Source organism: Lontra canadensis, unplaced genomic scaffold, assembly GCF_010015895.1.
Source record: "Lontra canadensis isolate GAN:19392208 unplaced genomic scaffold, GSC_riverotter_1.0 scaffold43, whole genome shotgun sequence".
NCBI classification, from domain to species: domain Eukaryota; kingdom Metazoa; phylum Chordata; class Mammalia; order Carnivora; family Mustelidae; genus Lontra; species Lontra canadensis.
Window position 1 is genome coordinate 13,954,058 of NW_022631037.1, and position 16,045 is coordinate 13,970,102.

Here is a 16,045-nt window from a genome sequence, read left to right on the forward strand (position 1 = left end):
TATACTTAATAAAGAGGTGAGCTAACACCCTAACTATCCAGAAGGGTAACTTCGTAAGGATGAATAACAAAGCTCATCTGTTTTCTGTTTTCCTCCTTTACCCTTCTCGCCCACCTTCAGTTCGATAGGGTGTTATGAAGAAGAGGCTTTAATGAGTTTATTCCAGTGATGATTCAAAAGTCCTGTTATCCATCCCGCAGCCCAAGGGGACAGAGAGACAATAGGGAGGAATTGGTCAAGGCATGTTCCCTAAAGCCAGAAAAATGTTTTTCCTTCAGCAAGCAGTTGCTCAGTGCAAGGATCTATTTGCTGTAATAATATGACAAGGAGAAGACAAAGAATACCCTCTTTTTTTTTTAAGATTTTATTTATTTGACAGAGAGAGAGAGCACAACTAGGCAGAGAGGCAGGCAGAGAGAGGGAGAAGCAGGCTCCCCGCCGAGCAGAGAGCGGGATGCGGGGCTCGATCCAGGACCCTGAGACCATGACCTGAGCCAGAGGCAGAGGCTTAACCCAGGCACCCCAGAATACCCTCTTTCTATATGAACATAAAGACTATGGTCAAAGTGGGTGCCTGGGTGGTTCAGTGGTTAAGCCTTTGCCTTTGACTCAGGTCATGATCTCAGGGTCCTAGGATCAAGCCCCGCATAGGCCTCTCTGGTCAGCAGTAAGCCTGCTCCCCACCCTCCCCGCCTACTTGTGATCTCTCTCTCTCTCTCTGTTGAATAAGTAAATAACTTAAAAAAAAAAAAAAGAATTTGGTCAAAGCGTATTCTCTGCCCTCTCTGACATTACGGCAGAGCTAGATCGTCTTGTAGGGTCTGACCTGGTTTAAAACTTTGGACTTCCATCTACAGAAGGGAGAAAAGTTCAAAGATAGGGAGGGTTTTCGTTTTGTGTCGTAAGAAGTTGGGATCTTCCTCCTGCAGAATCACTGGAAGATTCCTTTGAAAAGTGGACAGGATTTCTGGTTCCATTTCCCTCCCCTGGGGATTCTTAGATTCTCTTCAGGTACACTATGACTGTGCTCCCCGTTTCACTACAGTGTCGGTTTGGGTGCAAACAGGCGCCCCGACGCACTCCCTGAAGCCTCTGCAAATAGAGGCTTCCAGCCGCTTACCTCCCGCCTCACAATATACGGCAGAGCAGAGCCTCCAGCTGACTACATTCTGGAGCTGTTTTTAATAACCCCGCGCCCGAGGGTGCTAGCTCTGGGCCGTACACAGAGTGGACCCGTATACTTCATACTGCAGTGATTGTACACAAACGCACTCTCCCCCCACCCGCACTCCCAGGCTGCTGGGATTTTATGTCTTATTTTCAGCACTTGCTAAACTCTGACAAGGAACTCTGAATCCCAATGATTTCTCCTACTCCTCCGTTCGGTGCTCACAATCCCTCTTTCGCAGCTTCTTCCCTCGCGCCGGATGCACTGGGCGGCGGTTAAGTACGAGTCTCGAGAACCTCGACCGAGACCCCAAACGCCGGGTGGGGAGATGGGGGGGTAAATGGGCGCAGATTGAGCGAGAGGCGGCCAGAAACCGCCGTGCAACTCATGACGTCATCACGCCCTGCGCTGCGATAGGCCCTACCCACTCCACGCTGGTGAGGGTGCTCTTAGGACTCCGATGTAACCCACGCTGTAGCCTGAGGGGACATCTCGTGGACGCGCCCGAAAATGCACTCCAGAGAAACAGACAATAATCCTGAAGCTCTCCAAATGCCGGGCGGACCCATACAAGCTCCTCCCTGCTCCTTCCTCGAAGATCCGCCTCCATCCTCCACCTCGGCTGTTGATTTCTTTTCCTTTTGTGGACTCGGTCTTCGGCCTGCCAGGCCTGGCGTCTCCCAGAAGGCCCAGCGTCGGGAAGGGGTTTGCAGCTGCTCCGTCATCGTGCGGCCGGTCGCGAGCCCGCGCTCGTGTGCAGGCCCAGCTCGGTTCTTGGTTTCTGGTTCGAGGATTCACGCGAGGCCCTGGTCTCGGTCCCCGGAGTAGGCCGCGACCCCAGGCGCCATGAAACAGGAGGGCTCGGCGCGGCGCCGCGGTGCAGACAAGGCGAAGCCGCCGCCGGGCGGAGGGGAACAAGAACCACCGCCGCCCCCGACCCCCCAGGATGTGGAGATGAAAGAGGAGGCGGCGGCGGGTGGCGGGTCATCGGGGGAGCCTGACAGCAAAGCGGCGGGGACGACGGCAGCGGCTGAGCACTCCCAGCGAGAGTTGGACACCGTCACCTTGGAGGGTACGAGGGCCGGGGACGTGCCGTGGTCACGCATGATAGCGGCCCGGTGATGTAGCCTATCCTCGGGACCCCAGGGCAGCTTCCACCGCCCCCAATTCCTTAGGATCACTCTCAGTGCCCGTCCCCAACCACCCTGACACTCCTGACCCCAGGCCCAATAATGATCCTTCTCTCCAGGCTCTGGACTCCTTTCTTAATCACACTTCCTCCCGCCTTACCCTGGTTGCATTTAGAAGTAAGTCTCACTGGGCCTGTGGGCTCCCTCTCTCTTCTAAGTCCTCTCCAATCTACTCTGTTTACATCCTCCGAACTGATTCTAACGCCCCCAGTATGTGATTGGGCGTTCTAGAAACCAGTGTTTGTATTTATGTGTGCAAAGGGGGTCAGGGTGACGCAGAATAACGGCCCTGAATTTTTAAGATTGTACAGAAGTTTTCTGTTGTCTTAGCTACCTCTGGCAAACTCCTCTAAGAGAAGCCTCTGTACTCCCTATCTTGCTTCCTTGTTTCTGTAATTAAGGCACCCTAACGATCCCATTGCTCTTTCTCTCCCTTCAGGCCCTTATTTTTGTTCTTAAAGAGTTTAAACACATTACAGACTTTCAAGTTTCTAGGTGTCATCTTTGTTTGAATTCTTAACGCTCAGGTTCGACCTAAGCTGTGTACCAATCCCCCCATTTGTTTTCTCCTAGGTGCTTGTTCCCAGCTTCTTACAGCCCTCTTGTTCCTCCCAAGTTCACATTTCACTTTTCTCAGAGCATCCTGTCCACATTTGGAGTGGGCAGAGTGAGAGCTTCCCACTGTGACTCTGGTGCTGTTTTCCTACCTCTGGATTGAGTGGAATGAGACTCTTTATTGGGTTTTCTCTCTTAACTGCAGGAGAACCTTTCTCAAAAACATGGAGATAAGCAAAGTTATGCTTCTGGGTGGTGTTTTTGAGGATGTAATGTTGACTGCATCAGTCCCTACTCTAAAGTTGGGCCACAGGCTCAGTATCTAATCAAGACACTTTTACCTAAAATAATGATAACCAGTGGCAAAGGTGCTACTGGATTCATACATATGTTTCTTATAAAGTACCTCATGTTGTTGTTGTAAAGTAGTTCGTGTTTCATTGTAGGAATTTTGGAAAATATGAGAAGTCTAAAGTAGCAGGGAATAACATCAGCCATGGTTGACACTTTTTTTCTATGAATTTTTGAGCTGCTCTCCTGTAATTGAGATCAAGTTACATAGATAGTTTGGAGCAAGGCATAACTAAATACAGCTGATTTTGTGTGCTTTCATCTAACATATCCATAAACCTAGCATTCAATTTATTCCAGAAAGGTTTATTGAATACCCGATATAGTGGCTAAGCATACAAGCTCTGAAATTAGTTGCCTCAATCTCTGTATATGAGAGTAATATTACCTACTTCATTGGGTCGATATAAAGATTAAAATGCTTAGAACTGTGCCTAGCACATGGTGAACTCATAATAAACCCTCTGTAGTGTTAGCAGTTACCATTATTATGCCATTAAGCAGACCCAGGCGGTCTGTGCTAAGTGTACAAAGGTAACTAAGAAACTACCAATTCAGTGCGTTCCCTTATTCTTGGACACTTGTTGTTTCCAGTTTTTTAGCATTGTAAATAGTTTTGCAACAGTCATCTTTGTGATCCAAGTTTTTATCTACCTTTATGATTATTTCTTTAGATTCTCAGTATGCCTGAGTTGAGAGGACAGATGTTTTTAAAGTTTTGGATGGGTATTGTCCAGAGAAACTACACTGATTTACATTATACCAACAGAAATATCCTGTTCATCCCTGACTCTGTTATGATTTTTTTATAAGGCACAAACTTTAAATATTAAGACATAGAATGAAAGCAATGTTGTGATTTTTTTAAAGGATTATTTATTTTAGAGAGCGCACAAGTGCACAAGGTGAAAGGGCAGAGGGAAAGGCAGAAAGAATCTAAAGCAGACTCCACACTGAGCACGGAGCCCAACACAGGGACCCTGAGATCATAACCTGAGCCGGAACCAGGAGTCGGATGCTCAACCAGCTGCATCACCCAGACGCCCCTCTGTGTTATGATTTTTTAAGTATTACCAGTTTGGTAGTTGAAAACATTTCTATTGGCATTTATTCAAATACTAGTGAAATATATTTTCATATCGGTTAGCTGTCTGCTTTTTGCTTTGTCTATTTGTGTTCATTTTTACTTATCCTAATTTATGCAAAGCTCTTTGTAAAATAAGATTATGACTCTGTAGTCACATTTGTCACAAATATTTTTCTTTTGTTTACACAGTTACGCAGAAGGATTTTTTGCAGAGTGGAATTGATCATTCATGGGGGCGGGCGGGGCGGATTTCTCCCACTGTTTACATTTAGAAAGTCTTTTCCTATTTAGAGAACTGATAAGTCTCCATGTGTTTGTCTTGTTTGTGTTTCTCATCGTTGCTTCTCCTTTCTTACTCCTTCTGTCACCCTCTACCCTTTCCCCCACGCCAGCTTTATTTTTCTTTGTCTCTTGTTTATGTCTTAAAATCACTCAATGGCATCTATAAGTGTTGCTTAACCATATCAGACAAAAGAAATGGTCAACAACATCTTGCCCTTCTATAAGAGGTTCCCTAGAACTACTTGCCTAGAGTGGTGAGAGAATAGGAATAATTAGAAGTAACATTTTTCTCTTCTGTGGTCCTCCTCAGACATCAAGGAGCATGTGAAACAGCTGGAGAAGGCAGTTTCGGGCAAGGAGCCTCGATTCGTGCTGAGGGCCCTGCGGATGCTACCTTCCACATCACGCCGCCTCAACCACTATGTTCTGTATAAGGCTGTGCATGGCTTCTTCACCTCAAATAATGCCACTCGAGACTTCTTACTACCCTTCCTGGAAGAGGTAAGTGAATCAGGTGCTGTAAGGTACAAGCTTAGCCTCAGACCACACCCCCACACCCCCCCTCAAAGTAATTGTTTCCCATCCTAAAGCCCTGTCTTATGATCTGCTGTAGCTGACTAGCGAAACAAAGCAGCCCATTTTAATACCCATTTGTCCACTAATAAGGGAACCATCCTGCCCGGTAGTGTCATTCTTCTGAGTCAGGGAAAAGAGCTGGGAATCAGGACCCTTGCAGCCAAACTCCGTTCCTGCTGCTCCCCAGCACCAGCACTGTCCTCCCGTTGGGTGATGTCTCCATTGTCCTAGGAGAAGGTACCACCCCCTCTCTGCCTCCAAAGCCTCACCGTGGACGTATAAGACGGTGCTTAAGAGCACAGGTTCTGGAGGTTGCATTTTCATCCCAGCTCTGTCATTTGGTACCTGTGGGACTTGGACAAGTGATCTAACCTCCTGGTGCTTCATTTTCTTCCTTTGTTAAATGTGGCAAACAGATTTGGGGGATGCAGGGGAGGAAAGGAGTATGTGTAAAGCTCTTAGAACTGTGCCTGACACAGAGTGAATACTGAAGTTCCTTTGGTGCTGGCAGTGGACTCCGTGTCAGGAGAGGCCTCTCCTTTTCCTTTCTGGCTGTAAAATCCCCCTTATGTCCAGGTCCTACCCCTTCTCACACCTCATTGTCCTTCAGCCATCTCCCTGTATGCTCATGGACTGTTCCATAGAACAGACTCAAAAAATCCCTTGAGGGGGGCACCTGGGTGGCTCAGTGGGTTAAGCCTCTGCCTTCGGCTCAGGTCATGATCTCAGGGTCCTGGGATCGAGCCCCGCATCGGGTTCTCTGCTCGGCAGTGAGCCTGCTTCCCCCTCTCTCTGCCTGCCTCTCTGTCTACTTGTGCGCTCTCTCTCTCTCTCTCTGTCAAATAAATAAATAAATAAAATCTTTTAAAAAAAAAAAAAAATCCCTTGAGGGGCGCCTGGGTGGCTCAGTGGGTTAAGCCGCTGCCTTCGGCTCAGGTCATGATCTTGGGGTCCTGGGATCGAGTCCCACATTGGACTCTCAGCTCAGCAGGGAACCTGCTTCCCTCTCCTCTCTCTGCCTACTTGTGATCTCTGTCAAATAAATAAATAAAGCCTTTTAAAAAAAAAAATCCCTTGAGGTGGAATGATGATGAATTTATTGTTTATAAACTGTTTATAGGAACAGACACCCTCTTCCGTCTTCACCTGGAAAAAAATTTTTAACCCATATATCTCTACATTTACCCCCAACATGTTTTGCTTTTTGAGCTGTTATACATTATGCCAGTTTTGGTGACTAGATCTGATAATAAGTATGATGTATATTTCAATTTCTCCCAAATTTCCTTTGTTTCCACCAAAAAAAAATTGTATCTCATTATTCTTGACCTCATCTCTAGAATTATATTACCTTATTAAACCCTCTCTGATAAAATTTGCAGGGGTTCCAGGTGTAATGGTTTAATCTCTACTTAGACTGTAGGCTCTTTGAGGGGTCCTTACATCATCCTTTCTGTCACCATTATATTCTTTTTTTTTTTTAAGATTTTATTTATTTATTTGACAGAGATTACAAGTAGGCAGAGAGAGAGGAAGGGAAGCAGGCTCCCCGCTGAGCAGAGAGCCTGATGTGGGGCTCAATCCCAGGACCCTTGGACCATGACCCGAGCCGAAGGCAAAGGCTTTAAACCACTGAGTCACCCAGGCGCCCCTGTCACCATTATATTCTGTAAAGATGTCTGTTACACTCCTGTCAGCATTTTTTTTTTTCATTTTTTTCATTTTTCATTTCTCTTGCCAGCCTTCTTGACTTCCTTTGGAAGGAGACTGTGCCGTTTTTATTTTTATATCCCCAGTACCTAGAAGAATTTTGCATATAATAGGTACTCAGTGAATATTTATTGAAATACATCCTGAGTATTAAATAAATTCTTAACTGGTTGATCTGACTGAGCTTTTCCACAGTAATTCCTGTCTCCTCCTAGCCCATGGATACCGAAGCTGATTTACAGTTCCGTCCCCGAACAGGAAAAGCTGCGTCAACCCCGCTCCTGCCGGAAGTCGAAGCCTACCTGCAGCTCCTTGTGGTCATCTTCCTGATGAACAGCAAGCGCTACAAAGAGGTATCCAGGACCAATGAGCCAGAAGAACGGGGCCCCAGCGGTGCATGGGGTTTGCGGGAGAAACTGTTTCTGGTGAAGAATTGGAGAGAGTCCCTGGGTTCTTCATCATCCCCCTCGACTCTTTCCCTCATGTGGGAATGTGCTGAACCCCACATCCAGGGAAGCCCCCTTAGATCCTGTTGAGACACCGTGAGAAGGGGCTGGCACCGTGCTTCTCTGTGGCATGGTACCAGTGCGGTGGATTTTGTTAGGTAAAGGAGATTTGGAGATAGAATCCTGAGTTCAAATCCTAGCTGTACCTTAGGCAAATCAGTTTCTTCTGGATTTATGTCAAATGGGGAAAACATTGTGTTGCCCAACTCACGACATCACTGTTGGAAGTTAAATAAAATACTAGCACAGTGATCTGCATAGAGTAAGCTTCCATGGTATTTCAGTAAGTGGCAGCTCTGATGACAGGACTGAACAGCTCCGTGAGTACTGCACTGCCACTGGCTCCCCAGCTGGGGCCAAGTTCTTTGTCAGTCACAGCCACTGTCCAAAGAATACGCTCAAGAAATGACAGGTCCAGGGCGCCTGGGCGCCTCGATCATTTAAGCATCCGACTTTTGATTTGGGCTCAGGTCATGATCTCAGAGTCGTGGGATCGAGCCCTGAGTTGGGCTGCACATTCAGCGGAGGTGTGCCTGAGATTCTCTCCCTCCCCCTACCCTTCCACCCTCACCCCCCCTTCAGTGTGTACATGTGCCCACCCAGGTGCTCGTTCTCCCAATAAGTAAGTCTTAAAAAAAGAAAGAAATGACAGTTTCCTCTGCTCCATTTCCTGTTTTATTTTTTTCCTTGACTTGCCACTAATTGGTTTTTGTTTTGAGATATAATTCACCCCCTTTAAAGTATAGAGTTAGGGGGCGCCTGGCTGGCTTAGTCAGTAGAGCATCCACTCCTGATCTCTGGGTCATGAGTTCGAGCCCAACACTGGGTACAGAGATTACTTAAAATTAGTTAAATACATTTTTTAAAAACTAAGGGTACAGTTAAGTGGGTTTTGATGTGTTCATAAGGTTGTACAATCATCATCACTGTCTAATTCCAGAATAATTCATCACCCCAGAAGAAACCCCGTCACAGTTAATAATCACTCCCCATCCTCCCCTCACCCCAGCCTCTGGCAACGACTGTTCATCTACATTATCTGATTCATGGATTTTCCTTTTCTGGACATTTCCTATAAATGGAATTACATAACACATGGCCTTTTGTGTCTGACTTCTTTGACTTAGCATGATGTTTTCTAGATTTGTCCACGTTGTAGTGTATATCTATATTCCAGCTCTTTTTATGTCAGGATAGTTATGAACATGTGTGTACAAGCTTTTTTTTTTTTAAAGACTTTATTTATTTGACAGATCACAAATAGGCAGAGAGGCAGGCAGAGAGAGAAGGGGAAGCAGGCTCCCTGCTGAGCAGAGAGCCAAATGCAGGGCTCAATCCCAGGACCCTGAGATCATGACCTGAGCCGAAGGCAGAGGCTTAACCCACTGAGCCACCCAGGCGCCCCTGTGTATAAGCTTTTATGTGAACATACATTTCCAGTTCTCCTGGATTGATACCTAAGAGGGAAGTTGCTGGCTCATAGGGTAGCTCCCTGTTTAACTTTTTGAGGAGCTCCCACCTGATTCTCATTTGGCTGCCTCCACAGGCACAGAAGATCTCAGACGACCTGATGCAGAAGATCAGCACTCAGAACCGCCGGGCCCTGGACCTTGTGGCCGCGAAGTGTTACTACTATCACGCCCGGGTCTACGAGTTTCTGGACAAGCTGGATGTGGTGCGCAGGTACAGGGAGCCAGAGTCTGACCCCAAGGTTAAGAACTGTCCCTCAGGGTCTTCCCTACACTCCACCTCAAGGGAGGACTGATTGGTAGGTCAAGAATAGAAAGACAGGCTGGAAAACATTTCAGTCCTCAGCTTAAAACTGGTGGTGGCTCCCCATGTTCCTCAGAGAAGAGCTGAAGTCATGACAACATGTGAGGCCTGGCGCCTGCTCACTGCCTTCAAGTCTCTGCTTTCCCCTGCTCCCCTGACTGGCTGCCTGGCCATGCTGGCCTTCGGGTTCTTCCTTCTGCCTTCAGTGCTCTTCTCCCTCCTTCCTTCAGCCTGTGTTTAATCGTTACCTTTTCAGAAAGGTCCTACCCTGATCAAGCTGTTTAAAATTGCAGCCCCATCCTCCTCTCCTCCTGCATTCCCCACTGCACTTACCCCAGTTTCTCCATAGCCCGGATCTCCTTCCGTCGTGCTACCTACGACGCTTACTTGTCACGATCATTGTCTCGTCCATTGGAACGCACAGTTGCGTCCTGTTTGTGCACCCAGGACAGTGCGTCACACCGTGGGCACTCGAGAGTTGAAGAGTCAGTGAATAACCAGAAAAGCAGTTTGTGTCACTTGTTTTGGAATTGAGAGAGTACAGAGGTGACAGCCGTTCAAAGAGTCGTTCTTCGAGACATTTGACATGCTTTTCTCGCCTTCGCGCAGCTTCTTGCACGCCCGGCTCCGGACAGCCACGCTCCGGCACGACGCGGACGGCCAGGCCACCCTGCTCAACCTGCTGCTGCGGAATTACCTGCACTACAGCTTGTACGACCAGGCCGAGAAGTTGGTGTCCAAGTCCGTGTTCCCCGAGCAGGCCAACAACAATGAGTGGGCCAGGTACCTCTACTACACAGGTGAGCGAGGGGCGCGGCCCCCAGGCCGGAGGGGGTCTCTGGCTCCCTGGCGCAGAGTGCTGGCAGATGGGGCGCACTTGGTGCCCGAGGGGCCCTTTTGGCGCTCTGGCTTGTGAGGGGCTTTGGGTGACGCTGTTCTCCTGAGCCACTCTGTCCTCCGCACGCAGGCCGGATCAAAGCCATTCAGCTGGAGTACTCAGAGGCCCGGAGAACGATGACCAATGCCCTTCGCAAGGCCCCTCAGCACACAGCTGTCGGCTTCAAACAGACGGTGAGCAGCAGTTCTCCCCCTGCCGCTTGCTCAGCTGATAATGCCTTCGTTCTCCTTCCTTGCGCGGGGACCCGGGAAGGCCTCCTGAACCTTCATTACCCAGGAGTTGCATCTCATGTCCCTTTGTGCATAGCACTGGTCAGAGCGCACGAAGCAGACGCTGCCTGCGCCTCCCGTGGTTTACGCTTGGAAAATTCTCCTTCATAGATGGTTCAGAGTGTTCCGCTTTCCCCGGCAGTCCTTATAGCCGTGCCAGGCCTGGGCCTGGGTTGTGTTGAGAAACCCTAGGCTCTTTCCTGGTCCCTCGAATGCCCATTTGGGAGCGGTGTTTTCTGTGGCCACAGGGAACCTGGGAAATCTCCGTCAGGCTGACACATTTGGGTACAGACAGATCTCGGCCACCTGAGAGCTCTGTCACCAAGTACTTTTTGAGTGCTGACCTTGGTATTAGGCACTGTGAGCTCGGTAAACAGCATTGACTCAGCAAGGCTGGAGGGCCTGTGTAAAGTCGCAGAGCCTGGTAGCCAGGATTTGGACCCACCTTTCCAAACTTCAGACCTCTGTTCCCACCTTAACGTGAGTGCCACCCCCTCGTCCCCTTGAAAGAGAACCAGATGGAGATGTACAACGATTAGGTCCATCTAGTCAAGATGTGGTTTGTTTCTGTTCAGAGGCTCAGAGAAAGACAGGTTTGGTTTTGGTCAAATAATTAAAGACATCTTAAAAATAATTTAATCTGGTTTTTGACGATGGGTAGACTTTCACAGAAAGGAATGGCTTTTCAGACATTCACGGTACGTGTGCAGAATATTAGATTGCTTACAACATGCAGCATACCCTAAAGTCATAAAGATACAGGTAATCCGTATACAAATTGTGCCGTGCCCTGGGGAGAGGCACTCTGGGGGAGCACAGACTGTACTACCAGTGGCTGTGGGCCCCTGTGGTGGAGGCAGCGAGGAGCAGAGGGAGCTAGAGTGAAGTCTTTGGCCAGCAGACTGTGAGGGAGCCACCCCCCACCCTACCTTCCCTGTCACTAAGTTGCCTCCATGTCTTTTGGATTTGTCTCCTCTCTGGTATCACCAGGGCCTTTGTTTGAGCCACTGGCACTTCTGGTCATCTTCCCCACTTTATGAACCCAGTTTCCACACGCCTGCCCAGCTGAACAGAGCTCCAGGCCCGTCTCTGCCTTGCCCGGGAAGCTTGCATTGCTCCCCACAACCAGCCCAAGAGAGTATCACAAGTCTTGTGAGGGAGGCAGACAGGGCTTATGACGACACAGCCGCCGCCACCGATGCCGCCCACTGTACGGACCAGGAAACCCAGGACTCGGTCACTCAGCCTTTCCGAGCTAGTGAGTGAAGACTGGCATTCGGTCTTTAAACTCCAAACTTGGCCTGGCATTCAAAACAGCACGTCCCCAGACAGGCCCCACGTCCCTCATGATAGCCTTCTGAACTTCTTGAGACATGTGCTCACGCTGGTGAGTCTGTCCCCTCGACCAAAACATCCTTCTCTTTCTGCTTCACCTGAATCCTGACGGCGGCGTGTGCGAGTGTTAACTTGTGCCTCTTTTCTGGGTCTCCCCGCACTCCAGGGAACGGGGCAGCATCGGAGGTGTGTGGGGCTGAGTGTCGGCATGGTCACCCACCACCCATCTTTCTTTCTTTTTTAAGATTGATTTTTTTATTTATTAGAGAGCACAAGCAGGGGGAGGGGGAGAGGGAGAAGCAGACTGCCCGCTGAGCAAGGAGTCTGATTTGGGGCTCGATCCCAGGACCCTGGTATCATGACCCAAACCGAAGGCAGACGCTTAACCAACTGAGCCACCCAGGTGCCCCAACCTACCACCCATCTTAACGGCTTACTTCTCTCATGACTCTTGCTGTCACGTGGTTTAGCCGCCTGTGGTCCTGTTTGTCTTGCTTTGTAGGCAGCTCCTACATCACTGGCATGATCGCCTCCATTGTAATTTCCCTCGCTTGGTGCTAAGTCCACAGGAGGTACTATTCACAAATCCCTCACGGTTTTATGGAGAAAAAAGGGCCGGATCTCCCCGCTAGTTCCAGAGTCCACATGGCCTATTCTCGAAGGTTCTGCCCAGCCCCTTCCTGCGCTCCTGCCTCTGCCCAGGGGCCAAGTTCTCTACACTCACCTCCTTTCCTCCAGTAATAGTCCACATCCGTAATCAGCATCTTTGGCAGATTCCTTAGGCCTCTGGCCCCTGTCTCCTTGTTTCAGAGCCACAGGACCTGCCCATCTGACCTGAACTTCCAGAGCATTGCTGTGGCAGTGTGATGTGTATGTGGAACTTAGAGCTCCGTGTGGTCACGGGGACAGCTCTTCCCTGTCCCTGGCTCTGGGTGCAGGCACAGCTCTGCACGGGCCTCATCGCGGAGCCATTTTCCCCGTTTCACAGTGTGTCTGAGTGCACTGAAGCCCTCTTCCTTTCCCTCCTCCCTCCTGCTGGGGCTCCCTGCCCACTGTGTTCCTGTGTCACATACCACCAGGTGCACAAGCTTCTGATTGTGGTGGAGCTGCTGCTCGGGGAAATCCCAGACCGACTACAGTTCCGCCAGCCGTCCCTCAAGCGCTCGCTCATGCCCTACTTCCTTCTGACTCAAGGTAAGGCTGGTCCCACTCCAGAATTGGCCAGACCCCTGACGCCATGACCTCCTCCGTGGGTTTGCCTGTTTGCGTCATCTGATCCACTCCTCTCCCCCTCCAGCTGTCAGGACCGGAAACCTAGCCAAGTTCAACCAGGTCCTGGACCAGTTTGGGGAGAAATTTCAAGCAGATGGGACCTATACCCTAATCATCCGACTGCGGCACAACGTCATTAAGACAGGTGTGGGTCAGAGTCTGGGAGGGCCACTGGGAGAGCAGGGCGCAGATGAGGCTTCTGCGACAGGTGTCCATGGGTGGGTGAAGGGGCTGTGCCCAGCCTGCCCACGCCATTGCTCCTTCCTCTCCCAGGTGTGCGCATGATCAGCCTCTCCTATTCCCGAATCTCCCTGGCCGACATCGCCCAGAAGCTGCAGCTGGATAGCCCAGAGGACGCGGAGTTCATTGTTGCCAAGGTGGGGCTGGCTTGGGGACTGAAGCCGCCATGCTCCTGCTGCATTTCAGGGCACAGGAATGGGAGAAGACTGGTTAAGGAGGGGGTGGCGTGGTCTTTTCAGGGAGTGCTGGTCTTAGAGTGAAGCCTGGCGGTTTTCAGAGAGAAATTGTACACAAGTGAGCAGGTGAGAGTATAAGGCGGAAAGGGACAGGATGGGATGTTCTCAGGTTTAGAAGATGGGCTTTCTGGTGACCTTGCATCCTTTGGGGGCCTGCAGGCCATCCGGGATGGTGTCATTGAGGCCAGCATCAACCACGAGAAGGGCTATGTCCAGTCCAAGGAGATGATTGACATCTACTCTACCCGTGAGCCCCAGCTGGCCTTCCACCAGCGGATCTCCTTCTGCCTCGATATCCACAACATGTCCGTCAAGGTGAGAAGCCGGGGCTGCAGGGGTGGGGTTGGCAGCACGCAAGGAGTCCTCAGAGGAGAAGAGCCGAGTTTCAACCCATCTCTGTAGAGTTGCTGAATGGCAGGGCAGGGGCCTGGTGGGAACAAAGGACTCGCCCTGTGGGCGGGCCTATCAGACCCTTGACTGCCTCTAAGGATCTGGTTGCCAGGGAGGAGCAGGCGGATTCAGAGTGAAGGCTTCCAGATGTACTTCCCGACTGGAGTCCTTCACCTTCTCTGAGCCTGTTTCTCCCATCTGTAAGGCTGAGAGTAAAAGACCTACCCGACCTGCCTTGGGGCTCAGGTCCTGAGATGCAGTCGCTGCCTCAGGGCACTTAGTGAAGCCTGAACTGTGGAGAAGGCGAGGCAGGTATCTCGTTCCACAAAAGGCTGTTAAGCCCTTATGCTATGGCAGGCACTGACCTAGGTCGTGGTACTGTGTGTCAGATTTTTCCTGGTCTCTTCTTGCCTCAAGGAACTGGGGATATTGTTACCTTGCTTAAAATCAGGTAAATGCTGTGGTCAGGGAGACATGAGAGGCCCTTTGCAACCTGGTCCCCTCCCACTGGTGTTCCTCCCCCTCTCCCCCAACTCACTCTCCCTGATTTTCCTTCCTCCCCCTCCCTTGCCCCACCTACCCCCCACCCCACGCCAGCTAGCCCCACTCTGCTCAGGCCAGGCCTTTTCACACATGGAAACCTCTGCCTGGAATGCTTTTCTTCCATTCCCACAGCAGTCTGTTCCTTTCCTCCTTTCCCTCCTCACTGCCAGTCCCCCTCCCGGCCCATTCAGGGACATTAGTCACTTAAACCTCTGGGTCTTCTAATTCTCTCCTTTAGCAGTTAGCTGGTGTTGTAGTAATTCAGTTACATGCCTAGCTCCCCAGTAGGCTCAACTGGAGATTGAATAACCTTCCTCCTGTCGTGGTGCCTGGTACACAGAAGGAACACAGTAAATGTAAGTTAAGTGCATGCCTTCTCTTCATCTTGCTTCTCTCTCTCCTGTGCTTCAGGCCATGAGGTTTCCTCCCAAATCATACAACAAGGACTTGGAGTCTGCAGAGGTAAGGTGCCTTCTGCTTTAGATCTGAAACATCAGACTTCCTCCAGAGAGGGAAGAGGGAGGCGGTTTCTGGAAAGGCTTGGAGCAGCTCCGAAGCTTTGGCAGTCCCTGACCTTGGGCTGGGTGAAGCACTGTGTGAGAGTCCCACTGGTCCCCAGCAGCCCAGCCCTCACCCCACCTCTTGCTCCAGGAACGGCGTGAGCGAGAACAGCAGGACTTGGAGTTCGCCAAGGAGATGGCAGAAGATGATGATGACAGCTTCCCTTGAGCTGGGGGGCTGGGGAGGGTTGGGGTGAGTGGGAACTGGCTCTTTATCTTTCCCCCTTGGGGTACCCTGCCTGGGGAACTGGCCCCTTTCCGTACATGTCTCACAGACTCATATGTGCGGGGGGTGAGGGGTGCAGGGAGCCGGCCACCCCCACCTCACCCCAGGACCCCTTCCCAGCCAGTGACATAGCACACGGTGGGCAAGAAGGTGGGCAGGCAGCCTCCCCAGGGCAGGGTCCTGGCCAGTGGTGTGGGCAGCAGGATGGGAGGGAATAGCCCTGTGCTCTCCCGGGAGTCAGGGACTGGAATTGGGACATGTGCTGGGATGTATGTTTTTTGAAGCTTCAATTATGATTTTTAAACAATAAAAAGTTCTCCAAAGTTCTTTGTGCATCATTTAGTGACCGTACTTTGCTCTCACACTCTGCAGTGTTGACAGCCAGATTTTTCTATCCTGGTCATGGGAGGACTAACCCAGTGTGACTGTGGATGAGGACAGGGCCAAGGGCAGGGGGAACCAAGGGCAGGGGAGTAGATGCTGATCTGACATCAGAAGGGCCTCTCTCCTCTCTAACTGGCTGGCCAATATTGGGCAAGTCACTAAACCTCAGACTCCTTCCCCACATTTGTCCAATAAAGGATTAGACTCCTGAGCTGGCTCTGAAGTTAGAAATCTAGACCTCTAGAGGATCAAGGGAAAGGCAAGGGACTGGCCCTCGGGTGAGGTCTGCAGAGGAGAGAAGGGGCTCCAGAAGTGGAGAGCAGGGCTTTGCTCAGTTGGCCCTTAAGGGATGGGAGAGCAGAGCTGGGTCAGGCAGGACCCGGCTCCCTGTGGCCCCGCCTACTTACTCCAGCTGTGGACTGGAGTGGAGGTGGGGGGAATGGGTCTGGGTAGGTCTGGAAGTCTTGGCCTCTAGGGGTGCTGCTTCCCATCTT

At 50.5% G+C, this 16,045-nt stretch overlaps 1 protein-coding gene across 1 annotated transcript; it reads left to right on the forward strand.

Moving 5' to 3' along the window:
• The first annotated feature begins 1,842 nt into the window (after positions 1-1,842).
• PSMD3 (proteasome 26S subunit, non-ATPase 3) lies at positions 1,843-15,490 on the forward strand. The gene is made up of 12 exons (XM_032871530.1): positions 1,843-2,240; positions 4,944-5,134; positions 7,135-7,272; positions 8,972-9,108; positions 9,808-9,998; positions 10,166-10,269; positions 12,780-12,894; positions 12,998-13,117; positions 13,246-13,349; positions 13,608-13,763; positions 14,793-14,843; positions 15,033-15,490. The coding sequence occupies exons 1-12, from the start codon at positions 2,015-2,017 to the stop codon at positions 15,108-15,110; spliced, it is 1,611 nt and encodes a 536-aa protein (XP_032727421.1). The 5' UTR covers positions 1,843-2,014; the 3' UTR covers positions 15,111-15,490.
• The last annotated feature ends 555 nt before the right edge of the window (positions 15,491-16,045 follow it).

What these genes read in the sequence shown, in the direction of transcription:
- PSMD3 (XM_032871530.1), top strand. Translation starts at nt 2,015, where the DNA reads ATGAAACAGGAGGGCTCGGCGCGGCGCCGCGGTGCAGACAAGGCGAAG. An exon ending in TACTACCCTTCCTGGAAGAG is followed by an intron (nt 5,135 to 7,134) that starts GTAAGTGAATCA and finishes GTCTCCTCCTAG; the next exon opens with CCCATGGATACCGAAGCTGA. An exon ending in GCACAACGTCATTAAGACAG is followed by an intron (nt 13,118 to 13,245) that starts GTGTGGGTCAGA and finishes TTCCTCTCCCAG; the next exon opens with GTGTGCGCATGATCAGCCTC.